The sequence below is a fragment of the Ursus arctos genome, unplaced genomic scaffold (assembly GCF_023065955.2).
Source record: "Ursus arctos isolate Adak ecotype North America unplaced genomic scaffold, UrsArc2.0 scaffold_26, whole genome shotgun sequence".
In the NCBI taxonomy this organism is placed as follows: Eukaryota; Metazoa; Chordata; class Mammalia; order Carnivora; family Ursidae; genus Ursus; species Ursus arctos.
This window is the reverse complement of record NW_026622941.1, coordinates 6,804,537-6,823,517: the sequence shown is the minus strand read 5'-3', so window position 1 is coordinate 6,823,517 and position 18,981 is coordinate 6,804,537. Positions and strand designations below refer to the sequence as shown.

The following is an 18,981-nucleotide window of genomic DNA, read 5'->3' as shown; positions in this document are numbered from 1 at the left end:
TTGTCTTGTCCTTTTGGACGTTATTAACCCCCAGTCATGATTCTATTCATCTGTTTCATGGGTTAGATATCATTCATCTGGTTTCCAAAGAGTCTGAAAGCCGTGTGATGGTATGATAGCTTATATTTCTTCTGTATGCCCCTAACTTTTAACACATTGCTGAACACACAGTTGTTGCCCAATAAATACTTGTTGAATTGAAATATGTTGAGATGATTGAATCATAGGAAATAGTGGAGGTGAGGGAGAGGTGAGTCATCGCTAAGAGAAGACAGGGGCACATCTTTGGGAGGGAGAGGAGTTAATTAATGATAGCCTGAAGGTTTTATTTTTTTTATTTTTTTATTTTTTTTAAAGATTTTATTTATTTATTCGACAGAGACAGCCAGCGAGAGAGGGAACACAAGCAGGAGGAGTGGGAGAGGAAGAAGCAGGCTCATAGCGGAGGAGCCTGATGTGGGGCTCGATCCCATAACGCCGGGATCACGCCCTGAGCCGAAGGCAGACGCTTAACCGCTGTGCCACCCAGGCGCCCCTGAAGGTTTTATATAAGTGTATCTTCAGGAGGGGGGAAAAATATCAAAATCAAAGAATCACATAAGTTTTGAGTTAGGAGGGGTATTAGCGATAGCGTAATTGTAGAGGTAATACAATGGGCTTTCAAATGCCTAGAAATGCTTCTCTCTGAGTGGGGCATTTATCACAGGGGACGAAGGAAGGTCAGGAAGGAGGTACCGGGCATTGCTGCCTGAGGATTTGATGGCTGCTGAATGTAGTGGTACTCATTGCTGATCTGTGGGATGATCCTAGGATTGACTGTCCCATACAGGGCATTTCGGATAATGCTACAGTGCTCTACGGGATGGGATGATGGGGCAAGAGAAGTAAACTGGGACTGTCCCAGCCCACCCAGGACCTGTGGATCATCCTTGGTCTGCATATGTATCAGCCACCCAACGGCGACCCTGTTGCCCACCTCCCCGCATCTTCCCTTCCCTTCTCTGGGCATTGAAATGCTTGCAGTGTCCTGAGGGGGGTGAGGGGGAAGCCCACACAGGGCTGAGAGCTAGCCTTGTGCAGCATCTGATTCCACTTGCGGGATGTTGACTGTCCAAAATACTTTCACTGTGACGAATAGGAAAGGCCAGCATTTTCCTCTGGTCTTTGCTCATGGTTTATCTGTGACCTTTTCCCCTCTGTCCAGGGCTGGGCCTGTGTGCTTAAAGCCTGGTCCTCAGCCCCTCCTAGCCTTCCTTCATTTGGGGAGAGGCCCTATCCTTTCTGCCAACATCTTAAGGGCTTATGGATTTTTATCCTCTATTTTTGTAGAAATTTGGTTCCTGGCTCATGGGTTCTGTTTAGCTTGTTACTTTATACATTGTAAATTCCCAAGAGAAACATCCTCTTTTATCTTTGACCTCACTTGGTGCTATTGAGGTACGTGCCAGGAACTATTGCCATGGTGAGCTCAGCTATGATTTCTCTCAGGTAGGACCCAAGAAGCTTGGTGAGATCCCCACCGAGGTCAAGGGTATATGTTCTGTTCTCCAAAGGCAGGTGCAGGCTCTGTACTTCGAGGACCAAGACAGAGATTTGGCAGTGGCTGTCCCTGAGTTCGCTCTTAAGAAAATCCTTCTTTGGGGTGCCTGGGTGGCACAGCGGGTTAAGCGTCTGCCTTCGGCTCAGGGCGTGATCCCGGCGTTATGGGATCGAGCCCCACATCAGGCTCCTCCGCTATGAGCCTGCTTCTTCCTCTCCCACTCCCCCTGCTTGTGTTCCCTCTCTCGCTGGCTGTCTCTATCTCTGTCAAATAAGTAAATAAAATCTTTTTTTTTTTTAAAAAAAGAAAATCCTTCTTATATATACGTTAGAGTTTGCAGAGTACTTTATGTAATCTCATTTGCTTCTGAGATACCATGGGATCCGTATGAACTTCTGAGTATTTATTTATGAACTAAAAACATATGGCATATTGTTAAATAAATAGCATATTTAATGCTATTTTGTGAGAAGTGTGGCACTGTTTTACATTTTCCCCTCTAACTTTGTTGAGGTGGAACTGATAAGTGATAAACTGCAAATATTTAAACATCGAATCTGCTGAGTGCTGGCGTATGTACACACCTGTGAACCATCATCAGAATTGAGGTAATGAACATATCTACCCCCTGAGAGACTCTGTGTGTGTCTTTTTACCACTCGTCCTTTTGTCCTCCAGGTGGTATTAGTTATTACAGTTATTTTAACATTGTCTCTGAGTTCCAGGAGCTTCAGTGCCTCATCATAAATGGTGCAGCTGCTTAGTGACAGAGCTGGGCTCCAAGACTGGGTCCTCGGGCCCAAGTACCCATGGCCTTACCACGTTGTGTCATACATGGTGAATATTTTCTCTCATCTTTTCTGCAGGAGTTTTGAAGTAAATGAAGCCCGGAGAATGCTTAATCCTGCTCTGTTCGTGTGGCACTCCTCCCAGGGTGCCCTGCTGCCCTTGGGGGCCTCTGCTCGGGCATTGGCGGGGGGGCAAGTTCTCTGAGTCCTTGGTGTGTAAGACGGTTTGACTCTTCAGTTTTCCTGGGTTCACCCTCACTGCTTCATCGGCATCTGGGCTTTGAGCAGGGGTTTTCTGGAAGGCTCCTGTCTGGAGTGCAGTGATAGGTGATACACAGAGTTGACAACTTGGTACGGGTCCAGAGATAATCGCTTCTGGGCACCTGTCCATTTTGGTAGCTGACCCAAGGGATCCTCCCAACCTCGAGTGTCCTCCCCTTCCAGGAACTTTGGGGATGGCTTTTTGCTTTGAAAAAAGGACAAGATTGGCTGAATTTTTATTTCCGTAGGACGCTGGCTAGGTTGTCCCGAGTCTTTGGTTGGGGACCAGGTGAAACCTTTCTTATAAGAGGGGACATGCTACAGATATTTTGGGGGGTTCTGGGACAGGGTGCGGTGGGCATATGGTCCTGCCCTCTGCCTCTGCTGACCCATCTCTACCTTGGCCTGGAGAATCTAGGGTTCAAGAGGAGGTTCCCTTGCTCTCATCCAAGGCCTCCCAGTTGATCTGAGAATGTGGGAGTCACCAAGGGCTTCTCTCACCCTCTCTGTGGGACCGTATGCCTGTGGTCCCTGCTGATCCAAGGTACTGAGGTTGGTGATATCTTAGGCGAGTCTGGCCCCACTTTGTCCCTCTCCATTGTCTACATGCTCATCTCCCCACCCTTCCTCTGGCAGCCCCATTCCTGGGCCACGATGTGCTGCAGCTGATGTTCTCGGCTCGCAGCAGGGCCCGGGCCCAGAGTACACTCAGGCGTCTGGGGTCAGCATCGAGGTGGCTTGGCAGGCCTGTGTGGGAAGGCGGCTTGTGGAGTATCAGTTTCCAGTGTTTGGCTGGGGCTGCCTCCCATTCATTCTTGTTTCTCTAGAGGGAGGACGTGGTCTTGCAAAGCCACATGCAGTCTTTGGATAACAACAACAAGACATAAACAATACGGAGAATCTCACCAGGAATGCTGGGCCTCTGGTCCCTGCCAAGGGCCTTGAGAAGTGGCCGGAACACTGGAGAGAGGTGGCTGGGGGCGCAGTTCCCTCCCTCAACACTGTTGTCCCTCCGTCCCTCATTTACCTACTCTCCTGTGAAGGGAGAGCCTGCAGGATCGCCGTCCGATGGAGTGGGAGCCCTCAGGGACTTGTGGTGCCATCCCGCTCAGGGACTGTGGGGTAGCTCCCGGTGTCAGGAGACCTGGGTTTCCTTCCTGGCTCTGCCGCCCAGTAGCTGTGTGTTCGTGTCCAAGCAGCTGAGCCTCTTGCATTCTGGGTCTTCCTTTGTTATTTGAGGAAGAGGTGTTGGCTATCTTTGGAGGCCTCTTTATCTCCAGAGTCCTTTGGTCAAGTCAGTTCACCAGGCCCATCAGCTGGCTCTGCGTTGAGCTGTCCACACGGGGATGCTGAATGGTACCATGGAAGTCTGATGCTTGGCAAGTAAGGATACTGAAGACTTATATTTGAAGTCCCTTTTATTTTCCAAGGTATCCCTGATTCTTCTCCTTAAGGCTACAATGCCCTTTAAGGCTATAAGGCAGAGAGGTTCCAGGTTGTTACACAGTCCCAGCTCAGTTCAGATCGTGTTTTGTGAGCACCAGAATGGAAGTGTGCAGGTGGGTTAGGCCTCCAGGAAAGAGAGCAGTGGTCTGCACATGCAGGGAGGACCAGGGGCTACTGATGGGAACAGAGAGGCCCTCCTGCAAGGCCTTCTTGAGGTTCCTGGTCACGTGGACCTGTGCCCTGCCTAATCAACCAGTGTCCCACACTGGGACACTAACAACTTGTGTTGTTAACCTGAGAAAAAGATTCAGAAATGACACTTAAGAGTAACTGAATTGTTCTCTTGAAAGAGGACTGGATTTAAATGTGGTTGGCCAAAGGTCACCAACTACTTTCTGGGCTGTGGCAGCCAACTTTTTAGGAATTAATCACAGGATCCAAGCAGAACTAGCGAGGCGCCTGTGCACACTGAAGTTATAGTCCTGCTCACTGAGCAAGTCCTGTATGCCAGTACTGTGTTGGCGGCTGAGGACAAAGCTGTCAGCAAGAAAGACACAAGTTCTTTGTCCTCCTAGAGCTTAAGGTCTAGCCAGGAAGACAAACATTAGCCACCTACTCACAGTGATTGCACTAGCGACCGGTGCCATGGAGGAGAAGGATGGGGGCCAGGCAGCCGAGAGGGGGGACCAGGCATAATCCAGGGCTCAGAAAAGGCCTCCTGGAGAAAGCAATGTTTCAGCTAAGAAGCAGTTAGGGGTTGGCTGGGTCTGAGGGCAGAGGAGGGCTTTGCAGGGGAGGAAAGAGAGTGCGAGGAGGTTCTGAAGCAGGGCGCTGGCTGGAGCAGTTGGAAGCCCGTGGCAAGGGCTGTGTGGCTGGAGTCCAGGGAGAGGGCAGAGGTGCTGGCGTGTTAGAGAAGGTGCCGATGGTCAGGCCTGCTGTCAAGGTGATTTCAGAGAGGAAGGGAGGAGGGAGAGGATGGGACACTGGCTCATTAGGTAGGGCACAGCGGCACATGGGGACCCGACTTCGCTTTGTGAAGTCCGTGTTCCACTGATCGAGTTAGTGGTGAACAGGTCTAGGACCAACTGACAGTGCAGCTTAAAAGAGACGAAGAGAGCCGCAAGTCAGGTTATGATTGAGGAGTACAGGAGGCCGCCTTACCCGTGGGGATACCTCCAAAACCCCTTGTGGTTGCCTGAAAGTATGAATGGTGCTGAACCCTACACGTACCGTTTTTGTTTTTTCTGTACGTGCTATTCATTTCCTTGACCAGCGTGCCTGCTTCCTCTTCTTGGGTACCTTTTCCGGACCCCCAGGAGATGGAGAAACAGAATTTGTAGGGTTTTATGAAAATAGAATCACAGTGAAAGCAGCAGCACGGTTTTGTGAGACCATTCAACTGAGCGGGGGCAATTTTTCTGGCTCTGTTGTCTATTTTGCATTCTCGTGCCTGGGGTAGTTGCGTCCCCAAGACAGTTGTGCTTGTGCTGGCTTGCAGAAGTCTCTGGGCACTGTTTCTCCTTTGTCTGATGACCACAACCAAGTGACATGTTGCAGTTCCTTTTCTGTGGACTTGAATTTTAGTTGCCTGATGAGGTTTGGAAGCCCCTCCAGTCACACTGATAACGTATTTATACAATCTCTGCTAGGGATGGGCTATATGCTCTGATATGCCACCTCTTACCGACTTTATGTTGAATTTCGTGTTGGTTTCAGAAAGTCATGTTTTCTGACCTTGTCCTCAAAGCCTGCAGATGCACTACATTTTGAACCCATTAATTCCTTGAGGACACATGGGACATTTTGAAAATCTTTTTGATAATTTTAAAAGTTCAAGGGCAGTAAAGAAGGATTAGTCACAATCGTAATGTAACAGGAGCGGGTGTTCCCTGAGTCTCTCTGTTGACTGCAGGAATTCAGGGAGGACCTCCCGTGTGTCCAGCCCCATGCCAGGTGCTGTGGGAGCATGCTGTCCCTGCAGTCATTCCAGTCGGTGGAGCCCATCAGCTCGGTCATGGCTCACCTCTTGCATGGCCCACATTCCAGGCCCTGTGGCAGGGACTTCGCAGAAACCTTATCTCCAATCCTCACCACAGACCTGCCGTCTTTCTCATTCATTTTTAGATAAAGAAACTGAGGCTCATTTGGTTCAGTGCCTTGTCCAGTCCTACAGCTGTAAAATCCAGGATTCAGATCTGAATCTGTTTTGATCTGGAGCCCAAGCTCTTTCCACTCCCCTGCGGTGCCCAAGAGAATCCGAATATGGGAAAGAATGGAAGTCAGTTGGACTTAGAGAAGTAGGAAACCTTTTTTTTTTTTTTTTTATTTAAAGCTCAGTCTGTGTTTCCCTCCAATTTTAGATTCCTGGGTTGGTAAAAAGAGCTTCTGCTTCTTGGTGATGGATCTGCTCAGGGGTTTTCAAGTATTTGTTTTTCTCTGGGAGACATAGCCAGTCACACCAGCCAGCGTTTCACATCAGCTCATGTGATTTTCTTTTTATGAGAGGATAACAATATTGCATGGATTGAAAGGGACGCAACTAGATGTTAGCACCATATGATTGCATTTCAGCTTTTATCTTCATTTAAAACAAGTCCCATTTGAGAAGAATGAAGGAGAAGTATGCTTTGCTGGAGGCAACTAGCAAAGAGGTCCGGCTGCAATTAATAGACCCTCTAATATCACAATGGCTAAATAATTTTACCTTTCACCTGAAAATCCCGGGAACAGCCCAGGGCTGTTATGACACTCTGAGGTTAGGACCCAGATTTTCTCTTGATACTTTGCTCTTTCTGGCCTTGACTTTGACCTCAAGGTCTGATGTGCTTGTCCCCATGTTCTAGGTAGCAGATCAGGGGAAGGGAGGGTGATGGAGGGGAAAAGGGTACCTACTGGCTGTCTTTGAAGAGGGTTGCCAGCAGCTGCTTCGTGACACTTTCACCTACATGGCACTGCATAGAAATTAGTGTTATGATTACATCTAATGGTAGGGGAGATACAGACTTGATTCTGGAGGGCCATACACTTTGTTTTAAAGTAGATGAAGGGGAGGAGAATGGCTGTCAGGGGACGGCTAGCAATCTGCCCCCAAGGCCATGGACTCTGCCTCTTGCCTTCCCAACCCTTCCTCAAACTTTGAACATCTGCAGCCACTTAACGGACATTCACTACACACTTGCACTACCAATTATAGATAAAGTTTACAAAAAAAATCATTCATCATAATTTAAAAGTAAGGACAAAACATCGTATATTAAAATCAGTAATAGTCATGATTTCATCTCCTCGGGAAGGATGGTACTGTTTGCCATCTTTCACCAAAAACATCTTTCCTGGGGCCGTGATGGAGAGCTGGGGCTACAGGTCAGCTTCCCAGCTGGTTTCCTTTCTTACCCTTCATTTTCTCTAAATTAGAAAAGCTTAAATTACAGTTAGAAGTAGCAGCAAGTGATGGATGACTCCGTCTAGTAATCCTGGATACTGTAAGCATAGACAGACCTAGAAATTGAGGAGATTCCTTGCTGAAAGCCACTTCCAGTATTTTGGTAGAACTATGTCGTCCTTGGAAGCCGGGTGGTTGAGTGTTTCATCTTAGGACTGCCTCGTAGATTCTTTATCCATCTTTTAATTTGATTTTAGTCCAAAAAGCATGTCTTTATGTTCTGTTACAGCCATTGGAGGTGGTTTGTAACTCTGCCCGGTAACATGTTACATCTGTCCCCCGTGGACAAGAAATCATCAGGTAGAGCATGGACTGCTTGGATCCAAATACTTTTTTTTTTTTAATCCTACTATCTACGTAACTTTGGACCAACGATTTAAAATTTCCCTGCCTTGATTTCCTCAACTGTAAAGTGGAGAACGTGATAGTACCTGCTGACAGCATGGCCATGAATATTCTTTGTGCTGAAGTACATGACCATCTAGCTCTGTCCTGGCACGCCATACGCGCTCAGGAAATACGCATCACGATTATTATTACTATTTCCTGATGTTTGCAAACTCTCCAAGACTTTTATACCATAATTCAGTCTTCATGCAAAATCTTTGTTTCTTCTTTCTCCTTCTCCCTTATAAATTACAATCTTTCATCCCCAAAGTGGGTGGGGTAGGTTCTGGGTGTGCGAATTAATCAATATATTGTGGGACTGCCATTCGTTATCATGGAGATAGTCCTCACTTGCATTACAAACATCGTAAAGCACCTCTTTACCTTATTCATTGTCATGCATTGTCATGGTCCGTGTACTTCTGTGGGGAATGCAGTCCTCTGGCTGCCCACCTATGTTTCTGCCCAGAACACTGGAGAAGCAGATGATCAGAGGGTGGATTGTTGAATACATTCATTCTTTTTTTTTTTTTTTTAAGATTTATTTATTTGAGAGCGAGAGATAGAGAGAGTATGAGTGGGAGAGGCAGAGGGAGAGGGAGAGAGAGAATCTCAAACAGACTCCACACTGAGTGTGCGGAGCCCGACGCGGGACTCGATCTCACAACACTGAGATCATGACCTGAGCCCAAACCAGGAGTCAGAAGCTTAACCAACTGCACCACCTGGGTGCCCTGAACACATTCATTCTTTGTGAAAGAAGCTGGAGGGTGATTTTCAAAGGGGACACCTGCTTTTACGTGAGCAGTAACACCTTGCTGCACGCAGAGTTGGTCTTCTTGGTCCTGGTCTCTGCTTCCTGTTTCCCAAAATACACAGGAATTCAGTAGAAACCTCGGGGGGTGTAGGGGGTCAGCAGAACCAGAAGCCGTGAGCTTTCTCTCTGTAGAGCACATGCACTGGGATCGGATTCCCACAGTGCCCCTCGGCTGCACACCAATGTCAGTGGCAGGCTGGCCGGCACACCAGCATCTTCCCACTGCGGTGCCCAGGTTCCCTGTGGTCCCCAGCAGTCCCCTGATGAAGCAATGGTACCGTTGGCTTGTTCTGCTTTCTCTGTGAACACGGTGTTTGTCATGAATTCTGCAGGTGGTTTTAGAAGCTTCTCACCAAGAAGGGAGCTTTTGTCCATTTTTCTGACTTGTTTTGGTTTCCTCTCATTCTTCAGTGGCAAAACTAATTGAATTAGTGTCAGAAGTAGTTGTTTTCTTTGTGCTTGTTTTGAAAAGAATTTGAGGTTTTATTTGAAGATGGGGAGAAACTGACAGCTTCATGTCATAATCTGACTGATTTTTTTTTTTTAATTGCAGACACTGTGACCAAGGTTACTGAGTCAATAAGACCTAATTTTCAAATACTCATCACTGCATTTCCTTTCCTTTCCATTTTTGGGTGAAATCGCTACACTCGCAGAATCACTTATGCTGGGACACAGGTTCATAATCTGTATTCACCTGGAGCCCTGTTCATGATTTATGCTGATGATGTCGTTTTGCATTGTACTGTTTACACTATTATTTATATCACTACTTTTGGGCTTTGGGGAACCACTTTTATCATTTGGGGCTATGACACGGCACAGTAGGAACACAGATACTAACTTAACAATAAACAGTGAAACTGTGTGAATGGGGTGAACGTCAGGCTGCTCACCGAATGTCAGCAAAGGTAACTCCTCTCTGCTACAAAGAGCGCGATAGGGTTTCTGCAAAAATCCTAATTGCTTACGTTTCAAATTTGGGGACAGACTCATTTTAATTCTTCTTTTCCTCTGAAGCCACCAAGCCTCCTGGGACCACACTTTGGGAACAGTATTCTGTGGTTTTTGATGAGAGCCTTTCTGGAATAGAACTGGTGAAGGGGATCTGGGTGGGAGGGGCCTGGGTCCTGGTGAAGTTTAAAGAGAACAAACACCAGAAACCGAAGAAACACCAGGTCAAGGGCTTCTCATTTGGGAGAGTTGGGGAGACAGGAATTTAAGCTATGTCCTTCTAAGTGTTTCCATTTCTTCTTCCTTTGTACCTTACAGAGTAAAAGCCAGGGATCCATCTTTGTCCGGATACATGCCCCGTGGCAGGTGCTGGCCAGAGAGGCGGAGTTCTTGAAGATCAAAGTCCCCACCAAGAAAGTATGAGGATGTTTCTTCTGGGTTTGGGGGCCTCCTGAGGGCTGGCTGGATGGGAATAGTGTGGGGACAAGGCCAGGGTTTGGGAGATGAGGGTTTGTGGAGTTGAAATTGCACTTGCCTCCCCAGGGACCCTAAGTATGGCACAGAGATGTGGGTAGCACGGAGAAGAAAGTTGGGGTGGAGAGAGGGGCTGGGCTTGGGAGATCCCTTCACCTTGGAGTTCTACCTGGGATGTGCTTCACAAGAAACCAGGCATTGCCCTGGTCCAGCTTCTTGGTTTCTCTGTTACACCTCTTCTCTCCCTCTTCTTGGTGTCCCAACACCTTCAGGCATTATTTATTTTTTATTTATTTTTAATTTTTTTTGAGCAAATGTAGCAATGAGAGCAGACAACAAACCTGCTGATTGGGTCAGCAGCATGCAGGGAGAATAGCACCAGACTTGCTGCAAAAATCCCTATTCTGGTTGTGACCCTGCCACTAAGTACTGTGTGGTGGTGGCTGTCGCTTATCTCATCTGTAAAATAGAAGGTTCTTAATCAGAGTTGATAAAAAAAAATCATCTGGGGAATTTTTTTTTTTTTTTAAAGATTTTATTTATTTATTCAACAGAGATAGAGACAGCCAGTGAGAGAGGGAACACAAGCAGGGGGAGTGGGAGAGGAAGAAGCAGGCTCATAGCAGAGGAGCCTGATGTGGGGCTCGATCCCATAACGCCGGGATCACGCCCTGAGCCGAAGGCAGACGCTTTAATCGCTGTGCCACCCAGGCGCCCCTGGGGAATGTTTTTAAATTGTTTATGCTGGTGTCCCACCTCTGGGATTTTGATTCAGGTGGTTCATATGGAATGAGGTTCTTGACATCAGTATTGTGGAAAAACAAACATCCCTGGTAGGTTCTGATGCATATTTGAGTTGAGAACCACACAGTTCAGATGATTTTTGAGGTTCTTTTCAGCCAACATAGTTTATGTATGACGTCAAAATCTCCCCAAGAATTCCTAGGTAAGTGTCCTTGTATAACAAAATCCACCAAACACTTACAAAGAGAAAGGAAAAGTGTCCACAGATTTATCATTCTTTTCTTTCTTTCTTTTTTTTTTTTTTTAATTAGGTATTTTAGCAGAAAGGAGTGGCTACGGACTTGGGCCATTTGTGATGTCTCTAGGCAGCGTCCTGGGGCAGATGCTACTCTAGTTTCATGAGGGGTGATTTATAGATGATGTCTCTCTGTCTCTGTCTCTCTCTTTCTCTGTTTCTTTGTCTCTGTGTCTCCCTATCATTCACACACACACACACACACACACACACACACACACACACACACACCCATAGTGTTTTATAAATGGTTACCTAGCTTTGCAGAGATCGTTTTCCTCATTCCAACTACCATCATGGTAATTTCCACCCCCATCATGAAAAGAACTCCATGTCTGTTGCCTTCTGCATCACCACTGTTACCACCTGCCTTCTTATCACTGTCTGCACTATCATTACCATCTTCAGAGTCAGCAACACTGTTTCGATAAGCATCATTGGCTATGTTTATACCATCTTTGCTACCAACAGATCTACCGTCTCCATCAAAATTCACTCATCAAATACCAGCATGTGTGCCACCATCACGAATGCCCTACTCAGGAAGGGTAAAGTCTGTGGGTTCCGTTTTTATAGGTTTATTAAGACAGATGATACCTTCATGGCAGGTGGACAAATGACTATCAAATAGTGAACAAACGCAGACATGAATATCAGAATATCAGCTACAGACATTCTGCCAGTAAAAAGTAAATGTTTTGGGGTCCCCTGCCTGAGTGTCTTGTTTTCACAAGGACCGCACCAGGGTCTTTTCCCCTTCATTTGCACTGCTGTGTTGTCTCCTAGTTTTGGACCTTTTGCTCCTAAGTGCATTGTTCTCAAATGCAGGCGCCATCTTTGTCATGGCCCTCTACTCCTCCTCCACTGATGGTCTCCCTGATGCATCCCAAGTATCAGTCTTGGATGGAAGCTTCTGCTACCCCCTGGTAGTGTCCTAACCTGGCCAACCCTCTCAATTCTCTTTCTTCTGCTTCTAACTTCAATATATTTCTTTTCCTTTCTCTGGTTTATGTGAGTATCAAACGTTCTCTTCATCTCATTCTATTTGTATCTTGCTTCTTGTGTTTTATCCTTGCTGGCTGATCCTTGGAAAGAAGGTGAGCAAAACTCTAATGGCCATGCTATGGCTTCTATCACCCAGGATGCTCCTTATAGCAGGAAAGCTAGAGACATAGAAAACATGTCTATCCTTCTCTTCCCTCTTATGTCTCTTTCTTCTTTGCTCTCCTTCCCATCCTTCTTCCCTCCCCTTTCTGCCTCTGTCTCCTGATGCCTTTTCCTAGCCTCCTTCTCTGTTTTTGGGACATCCTGCCATGCCTCTCATTTCTTTACCACCTTCTTCTCATCTTCATTCCCAGACTCAGCCCCCATGTAGTGCCTACCCCTGGTCTCTGTTTGTCCTTTCACAGGCTCATACCTTTGAGAGCATAGATCTGCTTCAAGGACTCGTCTTCCCGCCACAGTTATATGCACCCACACGCTTAGCCCCCTGGAGCTACCACCTGCGGTTTAGGTAGTGCCTGCACTTGGGTTTGTAGATGAGATGACGAGGGCAAGGACATATTACAATGCAGCCATCTCTGGGTTTCCCTCCTTCTTCATCTTTTTTTTTTTTCATTTTTAAAATAATTCAAATATATTTGACATAACCTTGCATAAATTTAAAATCTACAACTTGTAAATTTGGTACATTTATGTATTGTAATATGATTATCATTGTAGCAATAATTAGCAACTCTGTTACATAATTATTCTTTTTAGTGGTTGGAATAGTTAAGTTCTAGTCGCTTAGCGAGTTCAATGGCCATGAGACAGCATCCTTGTCTGTATTCACTATATCGTGCATTAGATCTCTCGTGCTTATTTCCTACTCGTTGCAGATAGGAACCCTTAAACCATATCTGTCCTATCCCTCCACTTCCCTGATCCCCTGGTAACCACCCTTTTACTGTCTGTTTTTACAGACTGGCTTCTTAGATTCCACATATAAGTGAGAGTACACAGGACATTTTTTTCTCTGACTTAATCTCACTTAGCGTCATGTGCTCAAGGTTCATCCATGTTGCAAAGGGTAGGATGCCCTTGTTTCTCATGGCTGAGTGAGATTCCACTGGGCGTACATACCACATCTTCTTTATCCATTCATCTGTGGATGGGCAGTTAAGCTGTTCCCGCCCCCCCTTCCTTTCCTTTTCCTTTTCCTTTTGGGGGCGTAGGATGGCGGACGCTGTGCAAGGCGAGTCCTCAGAAGCCCAGACTTCTTGCCTTGGTTCTGTGCATATTTGCTGTGTGACTTGGGGATGTCACTTCCTCTTTCGGAGCCCCAGGTCCTCATCTGTAAGATGGGCATAATAATACCTGCCCTATTTTTCTTAGATGATTGTTCTAAGACTCTAATTCTTAACCAGTGCTATGGAAATATAGGAGTGTATCGTTGTGTCCATGCACTCAAATATTTGTACGTGCATTCTCGATTCCTAGCCCCCCAGTCAGCTTCCCTGCAGCCAGCACCGATGGAAGGCCCACTGTAGAGGGTCTTTGGAGAGACACTGCAGGGCACAGAAATAATCCAGGCTCTCAGAGAGCTTACAGTCGAAGGGCGCAATAGGACAAATGCACATACCCAGACACCAAAGCATGAATTAAATACTGTCTCACATGGCAATTTATTAGTACAGCACGGGTCTCCATGTAGGTACTATGGGCCGGGGAGTCTGGGGACAGCAAAGTGAGGTGGTGGTTCCTAGAAGGCTGCAGACATAATAGAAAGAGCTTTCCCCCAAGGTTTCTGGGCCCCAGGCTTGACACAAGTGGACTGTTGTGGCATCCTTCTGAGGCTCCAGCCACGTGGCCCCCATCTTCTTTGTATTCATAGAATGCAATGGCTGACCTCGCAGGGGATGTCATGACCAGGAGAGGGAGCTATAACTCAGTCGGCGGGATAGGATGCATGTGTTTTTCATGATCAAACTGAGGACCTGATTACAGGGGTGGAGGTGGGGGTTACACCCAGTTCCTGAGATGAGAAGGGGGCATGGACAAGGCGGACGAGACAGGGCAGTTTGCAGATGGCTAGCATGGGGGCCAGTAGCATTTTCCTCCTGCTATTGTGGGTTTGGGAGGTGACTACAAGGAGAATAAACCACATTTGCAGAGGGCCACATCCTGGTGGCCGGGGGAATGCGGCGGAAGACTGAGGCGTGGCGCGGGGTCAGCTGAGCATCCTCCAGGCCAGTGGAGGTTTGTATCATAACTCAGCAGGGTCTGGAGAGACCAGGAAGATGGGGAGGAAATCACGAAATCGAGATCTCAAACCTGGAGAAATCCATAGTAATGCGTCCAGGGACTCGGAGTCCTGAACACAGATATTAACCGGGAGGGGGAACCTTGGAAGGAAGCATTTGTTTTCCAAAAACAACAACAGGAGAGCCAGCATTTTGCGAGACACACTCAACACCCGTGCACGGGAAGGGGGTGGGAAGGCCTGGCCTTTGGGCCCGGGCAGCTCAGGAAGGTTTGAAATGGGTGCTTTCTCAGCTTTGCTCATTACCAGCCTTGATATTTCTCTCTCCTTCTCTTTTTATCCACGTGAACGAACATCCCCCCTTGTACCCCTTATTTCACTTATTCTCCGAGTGCTCCCTACAGCACAGACAAGGCTGGGAACAGACAACGGGGAGGTAACGGAGTCCATTCTTGTTCATGAAATCATGTTAATCCAGCCAGAGTCCACTGAATTTGGACAAAGCGACATGCCTGGGTGGGTGAAAATCACTTTCGTCCAGTCTGTCAAAACTTCGTGGCTGCTCTGAGTAGAGAGGCTGATGTTGCAGGGGCCACGTTTGCTGTTCCCAGGAACCTGTGAGGACTTTAGCTTATGAACCCTTTGCATGCAAGTAGATGCTGTTAACTTCCAGCAAGTTCTGCCTTTTTAGGAAAGCAGGCTTAGAGCAAGCCTCATCTCCAAAACAAGAGTAACAGATGTCATGGTGGGCTGCTGTAAGGAGCCGTGCTGATGTGGGATGTTTAGCACAGAGGTGCATGCAACACGTGATAGCTGGTACTATGACTTTTGTCGCTATCGTTGGTCATATGTGCTGTGCAGAGGGCAGCACAGTTGGCAACAAATTGGGTGGCTCTTTCCTGCTGTTTGCCGTCACAGCCAGCATCTGCAATGTTGGGGGAAATCGGACCCAGTTCTTTCAACCTGCCAAGGCAGCCAGAAGCCCAGACGCGGAATCTGTGGAGAGGCGGGAACAGATGGCCTTTGCACTGTGTGCTGGGGGATTTCTGTTTCCTAGAGCATGGCTCCTTGGGGCGTCCCTGAACATAATGGCTGCATATGCGAGGTCGGTGAGGCAGTCACTGGAGGAGCCAGCAGGAAGGCTGCTCAGCCCCACAGTGCAGGAGGGAGGGCTCGAAGGCGCCCATTTTACGGGATAGACAGCAGATGTGGCAAATGGAGACATGAGTTTGACTGCTGGCTCTGCCCCCACGAACCTGGGATTAATTCAGATCTTAGCCTATTTCCCGAAACAGGACTTGCGATGGGTTACAACCAAAGTCATAAATGCATATGGATCATTTTTAAAAAGGACAAATAACAAAGAACCCTGTACTTGGCGGAAAGTAAGTAAGTTCAGGGGAAATGATGATCGTGGAAATGAAAAATAAGAGTGATTCATGCAAGTGTGACAGATTTCACTTTGAGCTTCCTGGGAGCCAAGGCAGAAAGGGCTGTGGCTCACATAATCCATGGCAATGGCCATCTATTTTGGCAGAGGAGGCAAACTTTTTCCTGTTGTTAAAGCATAATTGTTATATCAAGGACACAAACAATAGAAGGGACCTTTTTTCAGTAATGAGTGCATATAAGGTGCTGAAGTGTTCTTTGTATAGCCACTTCGTCAGTGCTTCTGGGTAAGAACTGAGGACGTCATGTTAAACTGTAGTGCGGGGTGGGTTCTAGTACAAAGTACTGTATGTCAGTTTCTGATGAGCCGAGGATTCAAAGACAAAAGAGCAGAAATGTCATTTCTCCTTTAAGCCTCTCCATGGAATTCATGGTTTGAAATATCTTTTATCTACTAAGCAGCATTTATTAAAGAATAATTCATCTTTTCATTTTCAGTAACCGAAAACATATATAACTGCCATTAAGAAATTTCTGATCAGTGTAAGAAAATTGGTGTTACCACACTGAGTGACTATAATTCCGGCTAAAAGCAAAGTCACTTGGCATTTTGGTTAACCTGAGTGGCCCCTTAGAGGAAAGTATTAATTCTGTTAAGCTTTGTAAATTACTGGAAGCTGGTCTCGGGTAGCTGCTACTGCCTCTCTAGAGATTCTGATTTGGTAACCATGGCTTTTGTAAAAGTTCCACGGGAAGACCCTCCCTCTGGCTCCTGGTGTCCAGCCAGCTTCAGGGTCGCTGCCCAGCCAGGACCAGGGCACCTCTTCTCAGTTATCTGGATTTGAGGCTTGTATTAATCAGGGCTCTCTCTCCAGAGAATCAGAACCAATAGGACGTGTGTGTGTGCGTGTGTGTGTGTGTATATCTGGGTAGTGTGTGTATTATATATATTTATTATAAGGAATTGTTCCAAGTGACTGTGGAGGCTGAGAAATCCCAAGATACGCAGTTGGCAAGCTGGAGACCCAAAAGAGCTAATGGTGTAAGTTCCAGTCCAAATGCCCATCGGGTTTGAGACCTAAGAAGAGCCTATTTCAGTTCAAGTCTGAGGGCAGGAGAAGATCAATGGCAGGAGTTCCCTCTTACTCAACATTTTTGTTCTATTCAGGCCTTCAACTGATTGGATGAGGCCCACCCACATTAGGAGAGCAAGCTGCTTTACTCAGTCTACCCACTCGGATGTTAATCTCATCCAAAAACACCCTCACAGACACTCTCAGAATAATGTTTGGCCAAATATCTGGGCACTCCATGGCCAGCCAAGTTGACATAAAATTAACCATCATAAGCACTTGTGCATAACCCTTTCTGTAGTGGTTTGAATAGTGGTGTCCAAAAATATATGCCCAAGCCCTAACCCTGGAACTTGTGAATGTGATCTTATTTGGAAAAAGGGTCTTTGCAGATATAATTACGTAAGGATCTCAAGATACGATCATCCTGGATGTAGGGTGGGCCCAAATCCAAGAACAGGCTGAAAGAGAATTGAGATCCACAGACACACAGGAGAGAAGACCAAATGAAGGCCAAGGCTGAGATGGGAGTAATGCAGCCCCAAGCCCAGGGAACAGGTTCGAGAGGCTAATAAGCATACCTAAGGTCACATGGCATGAAGGGGTTAGATCTAGGGCTCATTTCCGTCTGATTGCAAAGCTGTGCTCCTACCTCACTTTAATGAGGAGTCCAAAATGAGGCTTGAGCTAGCATGGTCTAGAATAGCATTTCTCAGAGCCTAAACTGAAGAACAGTAGTCTTCTGGGTTTTTTTTTTTTAAGATACTATTTATTTGAGAGAGAGAGAGAGAGAGCACGAGCAGGGTGAGGGGCAGAGGGAGAAGCAGACTCCCCGCTGAGCAGGGAACCCAACACGGGGCTCAATCCCAGGACTCCAGGACCATGACCTGAGCTGAAGGCAGATGCTTCCCTGACTGAGCCACCCAGGTGCCCAGTGGTCTTCTGTTTTAAAAGAAGCTCATGATCTAACAAACTCTAGAAACACCTAATTATACAGTTTATCTGACAAATCAAAAGTTCTGAGAAGACTTTTAGTAAAGAACACAGTTCCATTTTATTCAGCTCTTTTCCTGCTGAACACTCATAGGTTATCTGTGGGTGTATTCCTAGGTATCCCAGGGAGCCAGTGATCTGCAGAAGATACTCTGGGAAACTCCATCCTAGATGAAACACTCCTGGGCTGGGAGAGGGAACACATCTGAATTTTTCTTTTGTCGTTGCTTTGGACTGGTGCAGTAAGTTTCCTGAGCAGTCTTGGGTTATAGCTTTCTCATCTGTAAAGTTTGGAGGTTGGACCCTGACTTCTCTGTCATAGACAGACGTGTCCCACGGCTGCTACTTCTTCAAGCTGTGTGTTAAATGAGGTACTACACTTAGCCTGTGGGTCCCTACTCTGTATCCGGGCTGCCCTTTGTCCCCGAGCCTGGTAACATCACTGGGTTTCCTCCGAGTTTTCCTGCCCATGCCTCTCTGTGGAGCCTACACTGAGCTCCCTGATTTAGGCTCTTGTCAGGAGGGAGTACTTTACTTTCTCTTCCAGGGGCTGGAGCCTTTTCAAATGCTTTCACTATTTGCCTCTGGTTCTGGAATGATCTCCCCATCTTCACTACATATACAAATAAACAATAAAGAAACTCCTCTTTTGTATCCCAGCCCAAATCTCACTTCCCTCATAGACCCTTCTTTATTCCTTACTTGGAGTCTTAGGCAACCTACAGTCAAGATTTTTCTCATCTGTTAGTTTTTCCTTAACTACTTTGGATGCCTTATACTCTTGTATTTCCAAAGGTGCCATAAGCTCCCCCAACCCCCCCCCCCGAGAGTAGGAACTATAGTTTATGTTTCCTGTTTGTTTCCCGCAAACTGCAGTATGTTGCTGCCTAAATAATAGATGATCAGTAAATACTAGATTGACCGGCTGATGGATGCCAGACCTTGCTTCTCCCCCAGCCCCAGGACCTTCTTGCAGCTGTGATCCACTGTAATGGCGGGCTTTCAGCTCACAGCTGTGTACAGTTCATGCAGGCTTCCAGAACAGGAGGTACATTCTTTCCCTCCTCATCCTGACCAACTCCTTCCTTCATCGGGTGGTGAGCTAATTACTCCTTAGGGCTATTTTGATCTTTC

General features: G+C 46.8%; 1 protein-coding gene across 2 annotated transcripts in view; it reads left to right on the top strand.

The window, feature by feature from the left end:
* ANO2 (anoctamin 2) overlaps positions 1-18,981 on the top strand; it is a 340,386-nt gene that overhangs the window by 71,131 nt on the left and 250,274 nt on the right. For both annotated transcript variants that reach the window (XM_044385290.3, XM_057319039.1), the window contains one exon: positions 9,954-10,052. In XM_044385290.3, the coding sequence (XP_044241225.3) occupies positions 9,954-10,052 (99 nt within the window). The remainder of the gene's footprint in view (positions 1-9,953; positions 10,053-18,981) is intronic.